This window comes from Spermophilus citellus (genome assembly GCF_964194105.1).
Source record: "Spermophilus citellus genome assembly, chromosome: 3".
Classification (NCBI taxonomy): Eukaryota; Metazoa; Chordata; class Mammalia; order Rodentia; family Sciuridae; genus Spermophilus; species Spermophilus citellus.
The window spans coordinates 21,224,842-21,241,829 of record NC_138184.1 but is presented as its reverse complement, the minus strand read 5'-3'; the positions used below and the strand labels follow the sequence as shown (position 1 = coordinate 21,241,829).

Genomic DNA, 16,988 nt, shown 5'->3' with positions numbered 1-16,988 from the left:
TTACGCTTTTCCTCAATAGTCACTATTTACATATTATGATTACATGTTATTTATGGCTGAACTTTGCCTGCACTTTCCATTTTCCTAAAAGTTGCTGTCTTATCACTTGCTTAGTTATTATATATCTAAATGATTCCCCCAAACTGCCTGCCAATCATCTGTCTCCCCTTGATTCACTGACATGAAAGATACGCTGTCAACATCATCTTTTCAGAGAACCTTCCTTGACTCTGCTCTTACACCTTTAGGCAACTAGCTGGTACAGAATTTTAGATCAAAAACCTTTCTTTCAGGAATGAAGAAAGCCTTCTAATGTTTTTGTTAAGAAGTCTTATACTTTACATCCGGCCTATTTCCTTTTTCCTGGAAGTCTTGTTTTTTCTCATTCCCGGGGTTCTGAAACTTCCCAAGACTATGCCATTTTCATCGACAGTGCCCGTCACTAGATAGGCCCTTTGAGACTTGGAGTCTCCAGTTTTTTTTCTGATGATTTCTTCTTTTTTCCCCCTGGTCTTTTTCTAGAATTCCTTTTATTCAGATGTGTACCTCTTGGACCAGTCTTTATTTTTACCTCCTCCCATAATTTCCAATTCTATACCTTTTTGTTCTTGGATTTTTTTTTTTAGAGAGAGAGAGAGAGAGAATTTTTTTAATATTTATTTTTTAGTTATCAGCGGACACAACATCTTTCTTTGTATGTGGTGCTGAGGATCGAACCCGGGCCACATGCATGCCAGGCGAGCGCGCCACCGCTTGAGCCACATCCCCAGCCCAAGTTCTTGGATATTTTTAATCAACATTATCTTTTAACCATTTTAATGAATTTTTAAACTTTGATTTCATATTTTCACTTCTTAAGAGTTGCTTTTTTCCCCAATCATTTTTATGAAATCCTATTCTTGATTTATAGATGTTACTTCTTTTCATAACTCTGATGACTGAGATTTCTATTCGCCTTTGGTTTTCTCCTTCACATGATTTGTTGCATTTACCTGTCTGTTTAGCTTTAGCTTTCTCTTTCATATAAGCAATTTTCCTCAGAAGTTTGGTGATCTTTCTTTTATATGCTTGAGAAAGGAGTTATAAGAAGCTAAATAGAAGTTCTGAGTGCTTAGATAGAGCCTATCGGAGATGGCTTTTAATGCAAGCTGGAATGGCCAAGTCATTTTCCATTGGCAACCTCCTGATTTTGGCAGCTTCAGTTATTTTGTTTAAATGGGTTAGATTCTCCAGAGAAAGACTGCTTCCTAGGTGGTCTGACTCTGGCTTCTAGTATTTTAGAAACTGAATGAAGTATGAGAATGGTGGGTGGTAGAAGGGGAATGGTACTCAGTACCTTATTTTCAAGTATGGATCTCTGCTCCAACTTTGCCTAGAACCCCCATGCCAAAAACCAAGCATCTGACCTTCTCCAGAGAATGAATCCCAGGTCTTCTGCTGGTGTCGTAGAAAACTGAAGGGATCCAGCGCTATATTCCTTAAGTAGATCACCAATCCTCTTTTTTCCTTGGTACTGCTCTTCTCCTCCAGTTCACAGGTCTCTGATATCCCTAATTCCTGAGGGTTTTTTTTTTTTTTTTGAGGGGGTGTTCTGTAGCATAAACCAAATTGCTTCTAAATTTTCTCCCCTACCAGGTTAAGTCCCACCTTTTTCAACTTTGTGAAGTCAAGTTACTACTCATCCCATTATTTTCTAGCTTTTACAATTCTGTTATTGTTTTATCTTCTCCTTTCTTCTTTTGTGGATTTAGGTCTTCTATTATTTTTCTTAATTTTTAAATTTGTTTTAATTAGTTACAGATAACAGTAGAATACATTTATGCACTTTGATATACCATACATAGATGGGATATAATTTCTCATTTTTCTGAGTGTACATGCTGCAGAATCATATTGGTCATGCAGTCACATATATACATACAGTAATAATGTCTGTTTCATTCTACTATCTTTCCTATTCCCACATCCCCTCTCCTCTCCTCCTATCACTTCCCTCTACCTAATTTAAGATAACGCTATTCTTCCTTAGTCACTGCATATTAGAGAAAACATTCGGCCTTTGGTTTTTTGGGGATTGGCTTATTTCACTTAGCATGATATTCTCCAACTCCATCATTTACTGGCAAATACCATAATTTCACTCTTCTTTAAAGCTGAGTAATATTCTATTGAGTATATATACCACTTTTTCTTTATCAATTCAACTATTGAGGGACATCTAGGTTGTTTCCATTGTTTAGCTGTTGTGAATTGAGCTGCTATTAACATTGATGTGGCTGCATCACTATAGTATGCTGATTTTAAGTCCTTTGGGTATAAACCAAGGAGTAGGATAGCTGGGTCAAATTGTGGTTCCATTCCCAGTTTTCTGAGTAATCTCCAAACTGCTTTCCATAGTGGTTGTACCAATTTGCAGTCCCACCAGCAATGTATGAGTGTGTACCGTTCTCCCCACATCCTCGCCAGCATTTATTGTTGCCTGTATTCTTGAAGACTGCCATTCTGATAGGAGTGAGATGAAATCTTAGAGTAGTTTTAATTTGCATTTCTCTAATTGCTAGAGTTGTTAAACACTTTGTTTCATATATTTTTTTATCAATTGTATTTCTTCTTCTGTGAAGTGTCTGTTCAGTTCCTTAGCCCATTTATTGACTGGGTTATTTGTATTTTTGGTGTTAAGTTTTTTGAGTTCTTTATATATCCTAGAGATTAATATACCTTTTTAAAAGGTCCTTTTATTTTTATCATCACTTTAATAGGAGTCCAGAAGACAACAAAAGGAGATACTAAAGTAGATGCACTGCCTTTATTGGAAGACAAAGACAGTGCAGAGATGCTGTCCCCAAAATGTCCCAAAAGCACACACCAACAGAAAGGAGGCTGGGAGTACACTGGAGCCTTTTATTCTAATTTGCTACAAATATTCTTAAATCACTGGAGGTTAAAGAATGAATTCAAGTCCAGTGAAACACCTCAATTTGCAGCAAGCAAATACTTTGTTTTTCTTTCCTTTGGGTACAATTATTTGAAAAATGTTTACATTCTCTTTTGAAAAAATCCATTTTGATTTATAGTTACTTTTAAAAAAATAGTTTGTTTAGTTCAGTACTTGGTGCAGTTTACGGTACTATTTTTGGTACCTTATAAAATGTTTGCTTATGTAAAACACCCCCTACCTTGTCACCCACACCTAACCCCTGTTCAAGAGAGGGCTAAACCTAGGTGCTTTAGGCCATCCCTTGCCATTCCAAAAAGCACTACCAAAGTTTCATCCACACTTCCCTTTATCTTTACAGTATGTGTACATATGATTCATGTGTAAGTTTAATACACTGTTTTGTGACTGCTCTCCACTAACTTATTTTTTTTACTTAAAATTTTGGGAAATAGCATTCAGTCTCCCTATCCTGACAAACATCTTTGCAGGCAGAGACTTCTCTGAGTTTTCTTAGCAATACAACTGACACACAATGAACACTCAACAGATACTTGTTCATTCATTTCACATATATTTATTAAGCTCCTACTATGCACTAAGTACTATAGTAGGCATATCAATAAGAGTTATGAAGAAAACCATTCATATTGCTTACAGGCTAAAGGGAATTTACAGTTTAATCTTGATTTAAGGCCTCATTTCAACTCCTAGGTAGATAATAAAGTGGAAATAAACATTAGCAAATAAAACATCAATAAAAATTGTAAAGTACATTTGCAAATACACTTTTAGTCATTGAGCATGACTAAGTTTGAGTAGTGACATGATACGCACCTCCATCTTTCTTTTTAGCAATAATTCTGTTTTTTAGCCATTCTTTGGTTTCTTCTTTGACATCCTGAGCAAGTTCTATGACCACCAAAGGTGTGAAAGAACTCTCATAAGTATCCAAAGCTGATAAGGTCACTTTCATCTTTGACAAACTTGCTGAAAATTAAAATGAAAAGTAAAAATGAGTTATTCTGGCAAATAAATATGCTACAGGCTGATTTCACTTTCTCTTAATTATACCTAATTCTGATTTCCAAGATAAAGCAAAATTCTGATCCTAACAGTTACACAAGAGGTTCAACCAATAGGACAAAGCACATGTATGAGCCAGGCTGACCAGAGAAAACCAACCTTTTTTGTAAGCAGCTCAGAACATGGAAGGAGAGCAACTGGGTAAAAGAATAACTACAAAAGGTGCTCAAACACAAGATAAGAAAGAAGAATGAATAGGCCAGATTGACAGTAGATGGTATTCGAAGAAGATATATAAAATAATGATGGAAAAATAGCAATAGGCTCAGAGAAACTCAAGTTGTTAGGTATGACTAGAGCATTAACTCTGTGTAGGGGGAAGAAAGGATGGGAATGAGCTGGTATCTAAGTAGGACCCCTGGTTACAAAGGAAATGGGCTTTGTCCAATGCACAAGGGGAGTCACCAATAGATCAGAGCAGGGAACTGAGTTACTGTGAGCAATTACAGATCAGAAAGGCTCAGCCTAGAGTGTGGGAGACCAGTTGGGAAGCCATTAGAATAGTTTAGAAAGAGCTTGTACTGGCCTTAGCAGTAAGGACAGATTGGAGGTAAAAAATCTACAGAAGCTGACAAATGTAGACTGAATGAAATGACTTAGAAAAATGTTAATGGGTACTAAATGGTCATTACAAAATTATGACTATTGCAGTCATCCCACAGAGATGGGATAACTTACATAGGCAGAGACACTGCTATATAAGTCCCACAAAACTACACATTCTAAAAGTGACATTAATATGTCATTAATAGTGAGAAAGCAAGCCAAAACCTCTACTTCTAGGACAACAGATTAGGAGGTTCAGACAAACTCTTTCACTAAAGACAATTAAATAACACACACACACACACATGCTTTAAAAAAAAAAAAAAACCTGCAAATATCAGAAAGCAAACAGGGCAGTGAGAATTCTGAGGCCCATAAGAAGAAACAGAGAGGAAGCTCAGTATCTGCAGTTTCCCAGAAGCCTCTGCCAATTTGGGAAGAAGGAGACAAGAAGGAGTGAAGCAGGGAGCCAAGAAAGACTTCTACTGGCCATGAGAGACTTGGGGACGGTGTGATTAGTAGAGCTCATCAGAGAAAGGGTCAGATAAAATCCCTACTATGAATAAGGACCTTAAAAGATTTCATCCTAAAGATAACTGTGAATCAAAAAATCATTTTTGATATAAATTAAATTCTAGGTTCATATCATTTCAATCAGAAGATAACTTATTATACATGAAAATGAAAAGAAACAATAATATCAACAATAACACAGTAAATCCAAATAATGGAGTTAGCTAGAACAGACTTTGAAGTAATTATCGTAGACTGAGAATTTTGGCAAAGAACTAGAAAATGTTTTTAGTGGAAATTCTAAAATTTAAACATATAAGAGTCAAAAATCACAGAAAATTAGACAAAACTAAAGAGGAAAATTGATGAAGTATAAGAAAAATACCCAAAATGAAGCTCTGAGAGCTGAAAAAAGGAAGAAAAGACAGAAAAGAGTAAGAAAGAAAGAAAAATGGCGAGTCATAGAAGTAAAGAAGGAATGTATTAGGGCAAAAGCTGTATCTAAAGAAATACTGACAAAGAACTTCCCCAGACAAAATATATAAATCTCTATATACTGCAACCAGGATAAATACAAAGGAAGCAGCATAGTAAAATCACAGAAAACCCAAGAGACAGAAAAAAAATTAAAAGCACTAAAGAAAAGACAAAACACTAAATAATTAGACTGACTGCTGACTTAGCAGTAAAAAAAAAAAAAAATGAATGCCATGGTATCTTCATTAAACCATATGTGCATCTTCAACAGTCCAAGAGAACATTATGGTCAACCCAAGACTGTATCCTTCACCAAAATATGCTCTAAGAATAAGACAGGCGACATGGTGGAATTACATACAGGTAATTCCAGCCACTAGGGAGCAAGGGTAAGGCTGGAAGAGGCAAGTTTGAGGTCAGCCTGGGCAACTTAGTGAGACCCTGTCTCAAAAGTAAAAAAAAATTAAAAGGGTTGGGATGTAGTTCAGTGTATTGTGGCCCTAGGTTCAATCCCTAGTACAGTAGGGAAAAAGAATAATAGAAATAAAAACATTTTCAAACAAACAAAACTGGAGAGGATTCGTCACTAACACATACCCATTTAAAAAAATATAAGGATGCCGGGTGCAGTGGCACATGCACACCTATAATCCCAGCAGCTCAGGAGGCTGAGGCAGGAGGATCATGAGTTCAAAGCCAGCCTCAGCAAAAGCGAGGCACTAAGCAACTCAGTGAGACCCTGTCTCTAAATAAAATATAAAATAGGGCTGGGGATGAGGTTCAGTGGTCAAGTGCCCAAGTTCAATCCCTGATACCCACCCCCACCAAAAAATATGAGTATAATAGTGTAGGGCAGAAGGAAATGATTGCAGATAATGATCTAGGATCTGGAGCATATCAATTCTCTTTTTAGTAAGCAGACATTCCTTTTCAGCATTAATTCTCTTTTACTGAAGGCTCACTGTAAGTGAGACACTATGTTAAGTGCCTACATATATTATTCCACTTAATTATTCCAATAGTCCTACAATTTACTCTTTAAAAAATCAAATGATGAAGTTACTTTACTAATCTCACAATAGAAAAAACATTAATTTTCCATGATACAGAGCTTAAAAGTAGAGAAAACAGTCATCAGAGATATTTAAATCCTTCATTTTTTCCTACTATTAATCTTAATTTTTAATTACCATACAACTCTTACTGAAGATGACATAAGACAGAGTTAAAAACAAAATGACAAAGTGAAAACATTTACAGAATCCTTAGGCCCAATGCTATTAAATGTTTTCAAAAATAAGTAAAATAGCCAACAAACACCAATAACAAAAACTAACAAAAAATATTCAACAACCAAAAAGTAAACTTCAAGCTCAATCACCAATTGAATGCAATATAGGCAAGGATTTGATTGAGGATCTTTCTAGACAATTTGGGGAATTCCAATCATCTACATGCATGTATCTGCAGATTAATCATTGTAACAAAGACAGGCCCTGAAAAACAGCCAGACATTTTAGTAGATTACTGAATCAGAGGTTTCAGTGAACCCTAGAAATATATTGCTGTGATTTGGATGTTGAATGTCTCCTAAAGGTCCATGTGTCCTGGATCTTGGTATCCAGGGTACTACAGGGAGGTGGTGGAACCTTCAAGAGGCACAGCCTAGTGGGAGCTATTTAGATCACTGGGGGTATGTCCTTTAAGGGGATTGTGGGACCCTGGTCTTTTCCTCTTTCTGTCTTTGCTTTCTGTTCCCCAGGCGAAGAGTTTTACGATCTCACACGTTCCAGCCATGATGTGCTCTCTTATCAAGGCCCAAAGCAATCTACCCAAGCCCCTTCTTGAACTACAACATCTAAAACCAAGACAAAAAAAAATGCTCTTTATATAATTATCTCAGGTATATGCTAACACACATACTAATTTTATTTTATGAATATCAAATATTTCTAATCTGTAATTAATTTAGTAAAAAAATTAATAATAAGTAGTCCTTACCAATCTGTAAAATTAAAATCTATGAAATTGAGTCCTATTGGCTGAAATGAACTCAAAAAGGACTTGCATTGTTTTTTAAAAATAATTATTTTAGTTGCAGATGAACCCATATCTTTATTTTATTTATTTGAATGTGGTGTTGAGAATCGAACCCAGTGCCTCACACGTGCCAGGCAAGCACTCTGCCACTGAGCCACAACCCCAGCCCCAGGACTTGGATTTTTAAGATGTGTTCAGATAAATATCACAAGAATATTCAAGTTCTTTGCTAGGTTTCTACTTCTAATTCTCTACCCAATTTTTTTTCTTGGTTCCTGTAGCAGAAATGTGTCTGAAATGTGTCCTCCCCTTCTTTGCCTAAGCATATATCTGGACCATATTTCCCAGCCTACTGGCATCAGGTGGACATGGGACAAAATCCTACCGATGATATATGGGCAGTAGTGAATGCCAGCTCCAATCCAGGGATATGGTCCTGCCTCCTCCATGTTTTATTTCCCTTTTCATGGGCCCCACAAATTAGGGAGCAAAGTCTGGCTCCCTAATTGACCTAAGGAGGTGAGCCGCCCACCAATCCAGAAAACTGCCTTGAACTGTTCCATCATGAGAAATCTATTATGTTTGAGTCTATTACACATGGGGGGAACCAAAGGACACAGCAGTTTAAGTTATTCTGATTAATTCAGCTCCTTTACTTCCAGTAGTTTGGGCTTTAGTATAATTGTGCCTTTTATTATAATCTGTCTCAAAATTATTAGACTATAATGGTTGACCTCTGGAGTAGACACACCTACATTCAAGTTCAACTCATAACCTATTAGTTATGTGGCTTTAAACAACTTATTCTCTTCTGAAAAGTAGAAACAATGAAAGCACAGACCACATTGGGTTAGTGTGTGATGAAATAACACATGTATAGCATGACCCTTGTCACAAAGTAGGCATGCAAAATTAAGTGCCATATTTATTACTGCTACTATAATATTATACACAAAGTAATAAAATCCTAGAATTAAACTCTTCAGAGAAAACTTTAACTGTCTCAGATCAAGTTCCAGCTCTCACCAGCAAGAATAAGTGTGATAAGGGTGACAGTAAAATAATTAGCCACAGCATAGAAATTTACCAAGTAAATCATGATGCACTTAAAGAGGCTTGTATTAGTCAGTTTTGTGTTACTATAACAAAATACCTGAGGTAATTAACTTATAAAATAAAGAATTTATTTTTGGTTCATGGTGCTGGAGGTTCCAGTCCAAATCAGGTGTCCTATTGCTTTGGGCCTTTCTAAGGATAGCTCATTGTGGCAGACGCATGTGGCAGAGTAAAAGCAATCATCTTTATGACCCAGGAAGCAAAGATAAAACAGGAAGGGGTTGGAGTCCCACAATCTCCACTGAGGGTACCCCCCCCATAACCTGAAACTTCACACTAGGCTCCTACCTCCTGAAGATTCCAACAATACTGCATGCTGGGACCAAGCCCTTAACACAAGGACCTCTAAGTGACACACCCATAAACAAACTACAGCAATGCTCTCATTGCAATAGCCCGTATTTGCTGTTACTAACTCTTAAAAAGCATAGAAAATTATTATTGGGGGGGCACTTTTAATATATTGTTAGAGTAAGTGATATTTTACAAACTCTTGAGTTTGTTATTGAGGATATAAAGTAGAAAACCTCTTTTTAAAATTTTTTAAAATTCTAATTTGTTATGTATGACAGCAGAATGCATTCCAATTCATATTACACATATACAGCACATTTTTTTCATATCTCTGGTTGTATACAAAGTATATTCACACCATTCATGCCTTCATACATGTATTTAGGGTAATGATGTCCATCTCATTCCACCATTTTTTTTTACACCCCTTGCCCCATCGCTTTTCCCCCCTCCCCTTTGCCCTATCTAGAGTTCAACTAATCTTCCCATGCTTCCTCTCCCAACCCCACTATAATCAGCCTCCTTATATCAGAGAAAAATTTTGGTATTTGGTTTTTTGGGATTGGCTAACTTCACTCAGCATTATCTTCTCCAGCGGCATCCATTTACCTGCACATGTCATGATTTTATTCTCTTTTATTGCTGAGTAATATTCCATTGAGTATATATACCACATTTTATTTATCCATTCATCTACTGAAGGGCATCTAGTTTGGTTGCACAGTTTAGCTATTGTAAATTGTGCTGCAATAAACATTGATGTGGCTGTGTCCCTGTAGTATGCTATTTTTAAGTCCTTTGGGTATAGACAGAGGAGAGGGATAACTGGGTCAAATGGTGGTTCCATTCCAAGTTTCCCAAGAGCGGAAACTGCTTTCCATATTGGCTGCACCATTTTGCAGTCCCACCAGTAATGTATGAGAGTACCTTTTTCCCCACATCCTCGCCAACACTTATTGTTGTTTGTATTCTTAATACCTGCCATTCTGACAGGAGTGAGATGAAATCTTAGAGTAGTTTTGATCTGCATTTCTCTAATTGGAGCACAGAAAATTAAACACCCAATTTAAAATCAAATTATACACTCTTTTTCCGGCCTCCAGGATGCTTTATTATCTTAGTTCTCTCCCTATCTCTGTAAACTCCTTTCCCTATTTCTGCCTTTTCCCAGTACTATCTGCAAATGGTGTCCAAGCTACAATCTCTAGACTTCTGCCTTCCTTTTATGCAATCTCTCCCTCTAAAATCTAATTTTGTTTTCTTAACTTCAAATTGTAACCTCTGCATTGATGTCCTTGCAATCTGTCTCTAAGATGTGCTTCATCAGGAATGTGCAACACTTAGAAACTCTTACTAAAACATCAGTTTCAACATATCCAAAATTAAGCATAAACTTCTCCCAGCCCCAGCCTCCTTCCCAGTTTCCCTACTGTTCTCGGTGAGACCATCTTTACCTCTGTTGCAGAGCTTGCAAAGTACTGGAGTCAACTTGGAGACACGCAAATGGAATGAGCCACTAAGGCCTAAAGTCCTCCCTTTAAAATGGTTTTTCTGTGGATCCAGCCCTGTGATCCCTTCCCCCCAGTCAGGGTGATTTTTAGACTTTAGTACTATTTATTCTAATTTTGCATTTCATATCAGTTTTAATGACTCCAAAGTACAAATGCAAATCAACTCATATGAACAATCACAAAAGGAGTAACCCATTCTGAATAACTACCTGTATACCATCTTTCCTTTCTTGGTGAAATTTCAATCTTGCAGCAATATCATCAAATAGATCCAAGTTGTCTGTCTTAAACTGATCAACATCTCCCTCCTAACAGCACAGGTTTTGTTTGGGGAAATATATGTCTAATAAATCAATGCTGGATTCAAATTATACTACAAATGCATCAGGAATGCGATTTAGATACCTGCCAAATTAATGGTCCACATGTGAGATTCTAAAAAGAAAAACAGATGCAAATGAGATCAATTCTCCCATTCAAATAACTAATAATGTGGTAAGAACAGTTAATGCACTAAAGTTTTAGATGGAGCAAAGGGGGAAGCATGTTCTTTTTTTTTTTAATTTTAATAATGCATTTTATTTAACCTGGTATATTCAAAATAATATTTCAGCATGTAAACAATGTAAATATCAATTCCTTAATGTTATATTAAGAATTATTACATTTTAATGGAATAATAAGTGCTTTAAAATTATATTTACATTTATTTCTGATGTTGAACATAATTTATATGCCATAAGATTTACTCACTTTTGTTATAAAATTTAATGATTTTTAATAAGTTTGCATAGTTATACAGCTATCACCACAATATAATTTTTAAACTGTTCCTTTTGCCCCCCAAAAAAGCCTTCTATACAGGGGGATACGTATAAAATAAATGAAGCCGGAACAAGGCAGCATATGAAAAGAAGTCTGGCCTGACCAGAGCAGAGGGAGAATGGGCCATGTTCATAAGCTGTAGTCATTTACAAATAACAAATGATATAGTTTACATTTGAGCAAATGGACAGAGACCCTGTGAGTTTATGAGTAGAGGATTCTGTGTTGGAGTAATATAGATTTTAATAGGTAAATACAGAGGATGAGAATATGGGTGTGCTTCATGATATTATTTCTTTCTTTCCTTCCTTCCCTATTGTATGGGGGATTGCTCCCAAGGGCACTTTAACCACTGAACTACATCCTCATTTTTTTTTCTTTCTTTCTTTGAGACAGGCCCTCACTAAGTGTGGAGGCTGGCCTCAAACTTGCAATCCTCCTATCTCAGCTTCCCAAGTAGCTGGGATTACAGGGATTATATTACACTGCACCATGCTCTTCATGGTTCCCTCAACACTCTTAACTAAAATTTTTCATAATAAAATATTATATATGCCAGTAGACATAATATTACTTTACCAGTAGAATACAGTCTTAACTTCATCACCTTCAAAATGGAAATAACAAGCACAATGAACATTTATGTACCAAGTCATAAGAGAATCTAAAGATAAAACTTTTTTCAAGTCTAATATCTTCCTTTTGAGAAGGCCTCTGTCTAGTAGTAGAAGCAAGTATGCATAAAATAATTTTAACACACGGAGTACATGCACTAGCAAGAACCCAAAGAGAGCTAAGGATGTAGCTCAGTAGTAGAACTCTTGCCTAGCATGTACAAGACCTATAGGGTTCAATTCTCAGCACCCCTCCCACCTGATCCCATCCTGGCCACCCCAACCCCACCAAAAAAAAAGAATACAAGGAGTAGGCATACAAGGGGGCATTAACTATCTGGGGAGGACATCTAAGAACCAGAAAAGTCTTCATTTATTACGGATAACTCCAAGGCTTCCAACCTAGAAATAATTGTTATGGTTTAAATCTGTGATGTCACCACAAAGATTGTGTTTGAGACAATGCAAGAAAGTTTAGAGATGAAATGATTGTGCTATAAGAGGCTTAACCAAATAAGTGAATTAATCCCCAACAGGAATTAACTGAAGGTAAGTAGGGTGTGGCCAGAGGAGGTAGATCCCTGGGAATGTGCCTCAGGTATATATTTTGTCTCTGGAGAATACAGTCACACTCTCTCTCTCTCTGCTTCTTGGTGGCCATGTTCCAACCTCCTTTCCTCTGCCACATTCTTCCTCCACGATATTCTGCCTTACCTCAAGTCCCAAGAAATGGAGCCTACCTTCTATGGACTGAGACCTCTGAAACCATAAACCCCAAAATAAACTTTTCCTCCTAAAATTGTTCTTGTCAGGTCTTTTGATCACAGCAAGGAAAAAGCTGACTAAAACATTAAATCTGAGTGATGAAAGAGAAAAGCTGGAAATAATGCTTAGTTTAAGGAGAAAATGAAGTGTTCAGTAGAGTACATAATAGGCATACATTGAAGTTCAGGAATATCAAAAAATGCACCTTATTCATAATTACCAGGTCATAAAATAATTTTTCTGAGATACTAAAAGCAGATTTCCATTCAAAACAGGTATATGAGGACAACCTAGAAACTCATAATAAACATTTGCTCACTTTTAAAATTCTCACTTAAGATACTCTATGCCATTCATTGTGCAGACAAGCTTAGCAATATTTGCAATGTTGGGATCAAGAAAGAGAGATCCCAATTTTTCTCTGCGACTGTGACATCCATTGAGCCACAATGGATGTGCAGACCCGATTACCTAAAAGCAGATTCCTCTCTCCCACCACCTATATTATCTTCTTCCTATCTCCATGACCCATCCAGCAGTGCCAACTGCTTAGGAAACTTTTGCCACCACATGGTTATCCCTCTTTTGAGGGAATTCCTGCCATTGTACCCTAAAACCTCTGGGGATACCCTCTCTCAGGGGACTGCTGCCCCTGGATGTTCTACTTCGAGATTTTCATCTTGCAGTTCACTGGTCTATGGAGTCCTGCTTCAGTCTCATTTCTTCTCTTAGCCCAAAAGGACCAAGTAACAAGTATAAGGTATAAAGCCATGGAAATAAGAAACTTGGTGGAAATTCCAGTCTAAATTAAGTTCTGCAGTGCACTTTTAATAGAGATTCTTAATGGGAGTTTGTTCTATCATTACCATGAATCCTAGACAAAAAAGAAGAACCAAAGTACCAAGTGAGGGGGGTAGGGAGGCTTTACGTGTTGCTAGAGGGGTTAATCTAAAAGCAAGCAATAACTCAACATATAGACTGAGCACTGGAGGGTAGAATGATTTCTGCTACTACTGCCAATTTCCCCCATTAGTCAGGATTGTCAGTCAGGATGGCAGCGGAGAATGACTATAGGACACAGAGCAGCCAAGTTCCTCATAGGCCCTGGGGCGTGAGACCAAGAGAGAGGTATCTTTATTGTGTGCTGAATTGCACACAGGGCCAAAGATAGACCTACAAAGGAACTGGATTCACGGTTCCTTAACTTTCACATTAGCTACTGGATCACTGGCCCCAAGAGGGAAAGACCATGATAGTAACAGAAAGATACTGTGAGTTCAACCATGGAGGAGCAAAGGGAGGAAGATATTGGGAGCTTACTTCATCAAGGATTAGGAAAAGAATAATGAATTCTTTATTCTGGAATATGTTCTTCTGAGTTTGGGTTTAAAAAAAAATGTAAAAGGAATTATCACAAATTCAAAGGATAAGAAGGAACTGCACAAAGATGTCTTTAGAGCCTGTCATGCAGGAAAATGCCTGCAATTCCAGGGACTCAGGAGGCTGAAGCAGGAGGAATGCAAATTTGAGGCCAGAATAAAAAATAAAAAGGGCTAGGAATGTAGCTCTGTGATAAAGTGCTGGGAGGAGGGGGGGAGTGGGATTACCTATTTCACACTCAAGGAGAAATAGAAACCAAAATGACAAAATGACTGTCTTGAAGCAGAACAGGAAATATTTTAGTAAGAGAAAATGAAGGGTTGCACTGATCAGGTTGAAAGTGAGAGGGATTTCCTTACAAGAAAGGTTGTAATTTTAATCAACGACTGAACTTAAAATTATTTAGCTTTAGGACAGAATGAGCCCTTGGAAAATATCTTAGTTCTCTAGGTTAGTGTGACTTTAAATAGAAGTAGATATCTCATTGTAGATTCCATTTTTTTAAACTCCCGAGGATTTAAGGGAATATGATACAACTGTGTTTGGAGTGTAAATAAACCTCACCTGCATTTTTTATGTGTGGGACTTCTATGCAATCTCCCAGATGTCGGAATAGATTTCAGAAGAGCGTACACACCAAAACCCGGTGTTGTGAAGGCGGCAAGGAAATTAAAAGTGGCCTGTAGCACGAGTATCACAAGTTCAAAGCCAGCCTCAGCAAGTTAGGCTCTAAGCAACTTGGCGAGACCCAGTCTCAAAAAATAAATGAATAAATAAAAGGGCCAGGTTCAATCTCTGGTACCAAAAAAAAAAAAAAAAAAGAAAAGAAAGAAAGAAAGAAAGAAAAAAACACAAGGCCTGTAGGAGGAGTAGAATCCCATTCCATCCGTATTTTTCCGGTGCCCCAGGCATTGCCCGACTTACATCCATTATTTAAACTGTACAATACGTCCCAGCCACAAGACTGGAAACCTGATCACCCCAAAGTTAAGGGCAGCGCATCAGCCAGACAGTTCGCTCTGGCCAACCCACTCTGAGACACCCCTACTCCACAGCCAGGAAGCAGGAATCAAGGACCTCCCAGATCGCCCGCAGTTTCTCCATCCCCTCCACCCGCCCAGGTTTCGGCCTCTCCAGGATTCTCCCGCTAAAACCTCCTCCCGGTGCCCCACCCCTCCCCAAACCTCGGTTCTCCCAGCCCCACCTGCCACGCCACCGACCCACACCTTCTCCTCGGAGCGCCCCGCCCACAGTCTCCTCAGTCCCACCTCCCCACCCCGCGACAGCCAGGCGGCAGGGCGGCGGGGAGCAGTGCAGAAGGCGACCCGGTGGCAGGGAGGCTGGGAAGACTGCCAGAGGCGACACGCCGCGGGTGGCAGCCGGGTCACAGCAGACGTACAGCCCCGCTCGCCACCGTAGGGGCCCCGAGGGCCCCCTCCCTCACTCACCGGCGCCACGGCGCTGCACGTCCTCGGGGGCGGGTCCGTAAGCCGGCAAGACCCGGAGGCCAGGAGAGCCGACACCGGGGCGGGGCGGAGCGAAGTGGGGCGGGGTAAAAGGGACTCGCGGGGCGCCGGGCGTGGTGCGCGGGTCGGGACCCAAACTCTATTCCGCTCTGGCTGGACCGGGCCACGGCCGGAGGGGCGGGTCTCGCCGGCTATCACTTCAAGTTGGAGCGGGGCCCCGATGGGAGAGGCGGGTCTCTCTGGCTGTCACTCTGGGTGGGGGCGGGGCCACGGAGGGAGAGGCGGGGCCTCATCAGGCATGGGGCGGGGATGGGGCCTGGATTTGTCCGAAAAAAGAAGAGGAGGGTTTAACTCCGCATCGCCTCTAATGGGAACCGAGCCGAGAAAAGGGGGAGAGGTGTGCCTAGTGTAGTCACACCGAATAGAGGCGGAACCTCAGCGGAAGAGGCGGGACCTCGCGGAGTAGTTGCGCCGGGGGTGGAGCCGGAAGAAGAGGGGCAGGTCTTGGTGGACTGTCACTCCGAGCAGGGGTGGGGCCTAGCTGGCTGTCGCATCCCTAGTAGTCCTCACCCGGGAAGGGTTGTGCCCCATCACATTTCCCTCTTTTCTATATTTTAAGGTCCAGAATATAATTTTCTGGTCGCTTTCAAGTATAAAGACAAATCTCATAATTTTAAATCATTTTTAAGTGGCGAAAATACCACATCCAATTTAGAATTAAAACCTCACATTCCAACTAAAACCAACTTCCTTGCAGTGGTTTACAGACTTGTCCAGTCCAATCTCCGCTTACTTCTTTGAACACTTCTTTGTCTTCCTAGTTTCTGCCACCTTGTTACCCTTACTCTTTTTTTTTTTTTTTTTTTTTTGAGGGGGGGTTATCGGAAATTGAACTAAGGGGCACTTTACCACTGAGCCACATCCCCAGCCCTATTTTGTATTTTATTTAGAGACAAGTCTCACTGAGTTGCTTAGTGCCTCCCCATTATTGAGGCTGGCTTTGAACTTCCAATCCTCCTCTGGGATTACTGGAGTGCCCTTAGTCTTCCTAGAACATGCCACTCTCCTACCCCCTACCTCGGGCCTTTTTCCTGGCTTTTCCCTCTGCTTAAAAAGCTCTTTCCCCGGTTAACATCTTGGTTTACTTCCTTGCTTCCCTCAAGTCTGCTGGAATCCCAGCTGCTCCCTGAGGTCTTTCCACTATCATGTTTATAACACCTGCTCTCCTTTCATCACCACTATCTTACTACTTTCCTATACATTCTTTCTAAAGCATTCAGCACTGTCTAACATTTTTGTATTATCATGTTTATTGTCAGTCTCTATCCCAAAGAATGTACACTTACCAAAGGCAGGGCTTTTGTCATTTGTCCACTTGTTGTAGGGACAGACGAGGCAAGGCACTGAAGACAGCAGGAAA

The 16,988-nt window shown here is 39.3% G+C and overlaps 1 protein-coding gene across 5 annotated transcripts in view; it reads right to left on the bottom strand.

Moving 5' to 3' along the window:
• The window catches only part of ANO10 (anoctamin 10), a 178,789-nt gene extending 162,828 nt beyond the window's left edge, over nucleotides 1–15,961 (bottom strand). Inside the window, exons 1-2 of one of the 5 annotated variants that reach the window (XM_081288045.1) lie at nucleotides 15,551–15,961; nucleotides 3,773–3,925 (exon numbers count right to left, since the gene is read on the bottom strand). In XM_081288045.1, the coding sequence (XP_081144171.1) occupies nucleotides 3,773–3,911 (139 nt within the window). In that variant the 5' untranslated portion in view covers nucleotides 3,912–3,925; nucleotides 15,551–15,961. Of the gene's footprint in view, nucleotides 1–3,772; nucleotides 3,926–15,328; nucleotides 15,494–15,550 lie in introns of those variants that run through there. The other 4 variants (XM_081288047.1, XM_081288046.1, XM_081288048.1 and 1 more) reach the window with 4 other exon arrangements.
• Between the last annotated feature and the right edge of the window lie 1,027 nt (nucleotides 15,962–16,988).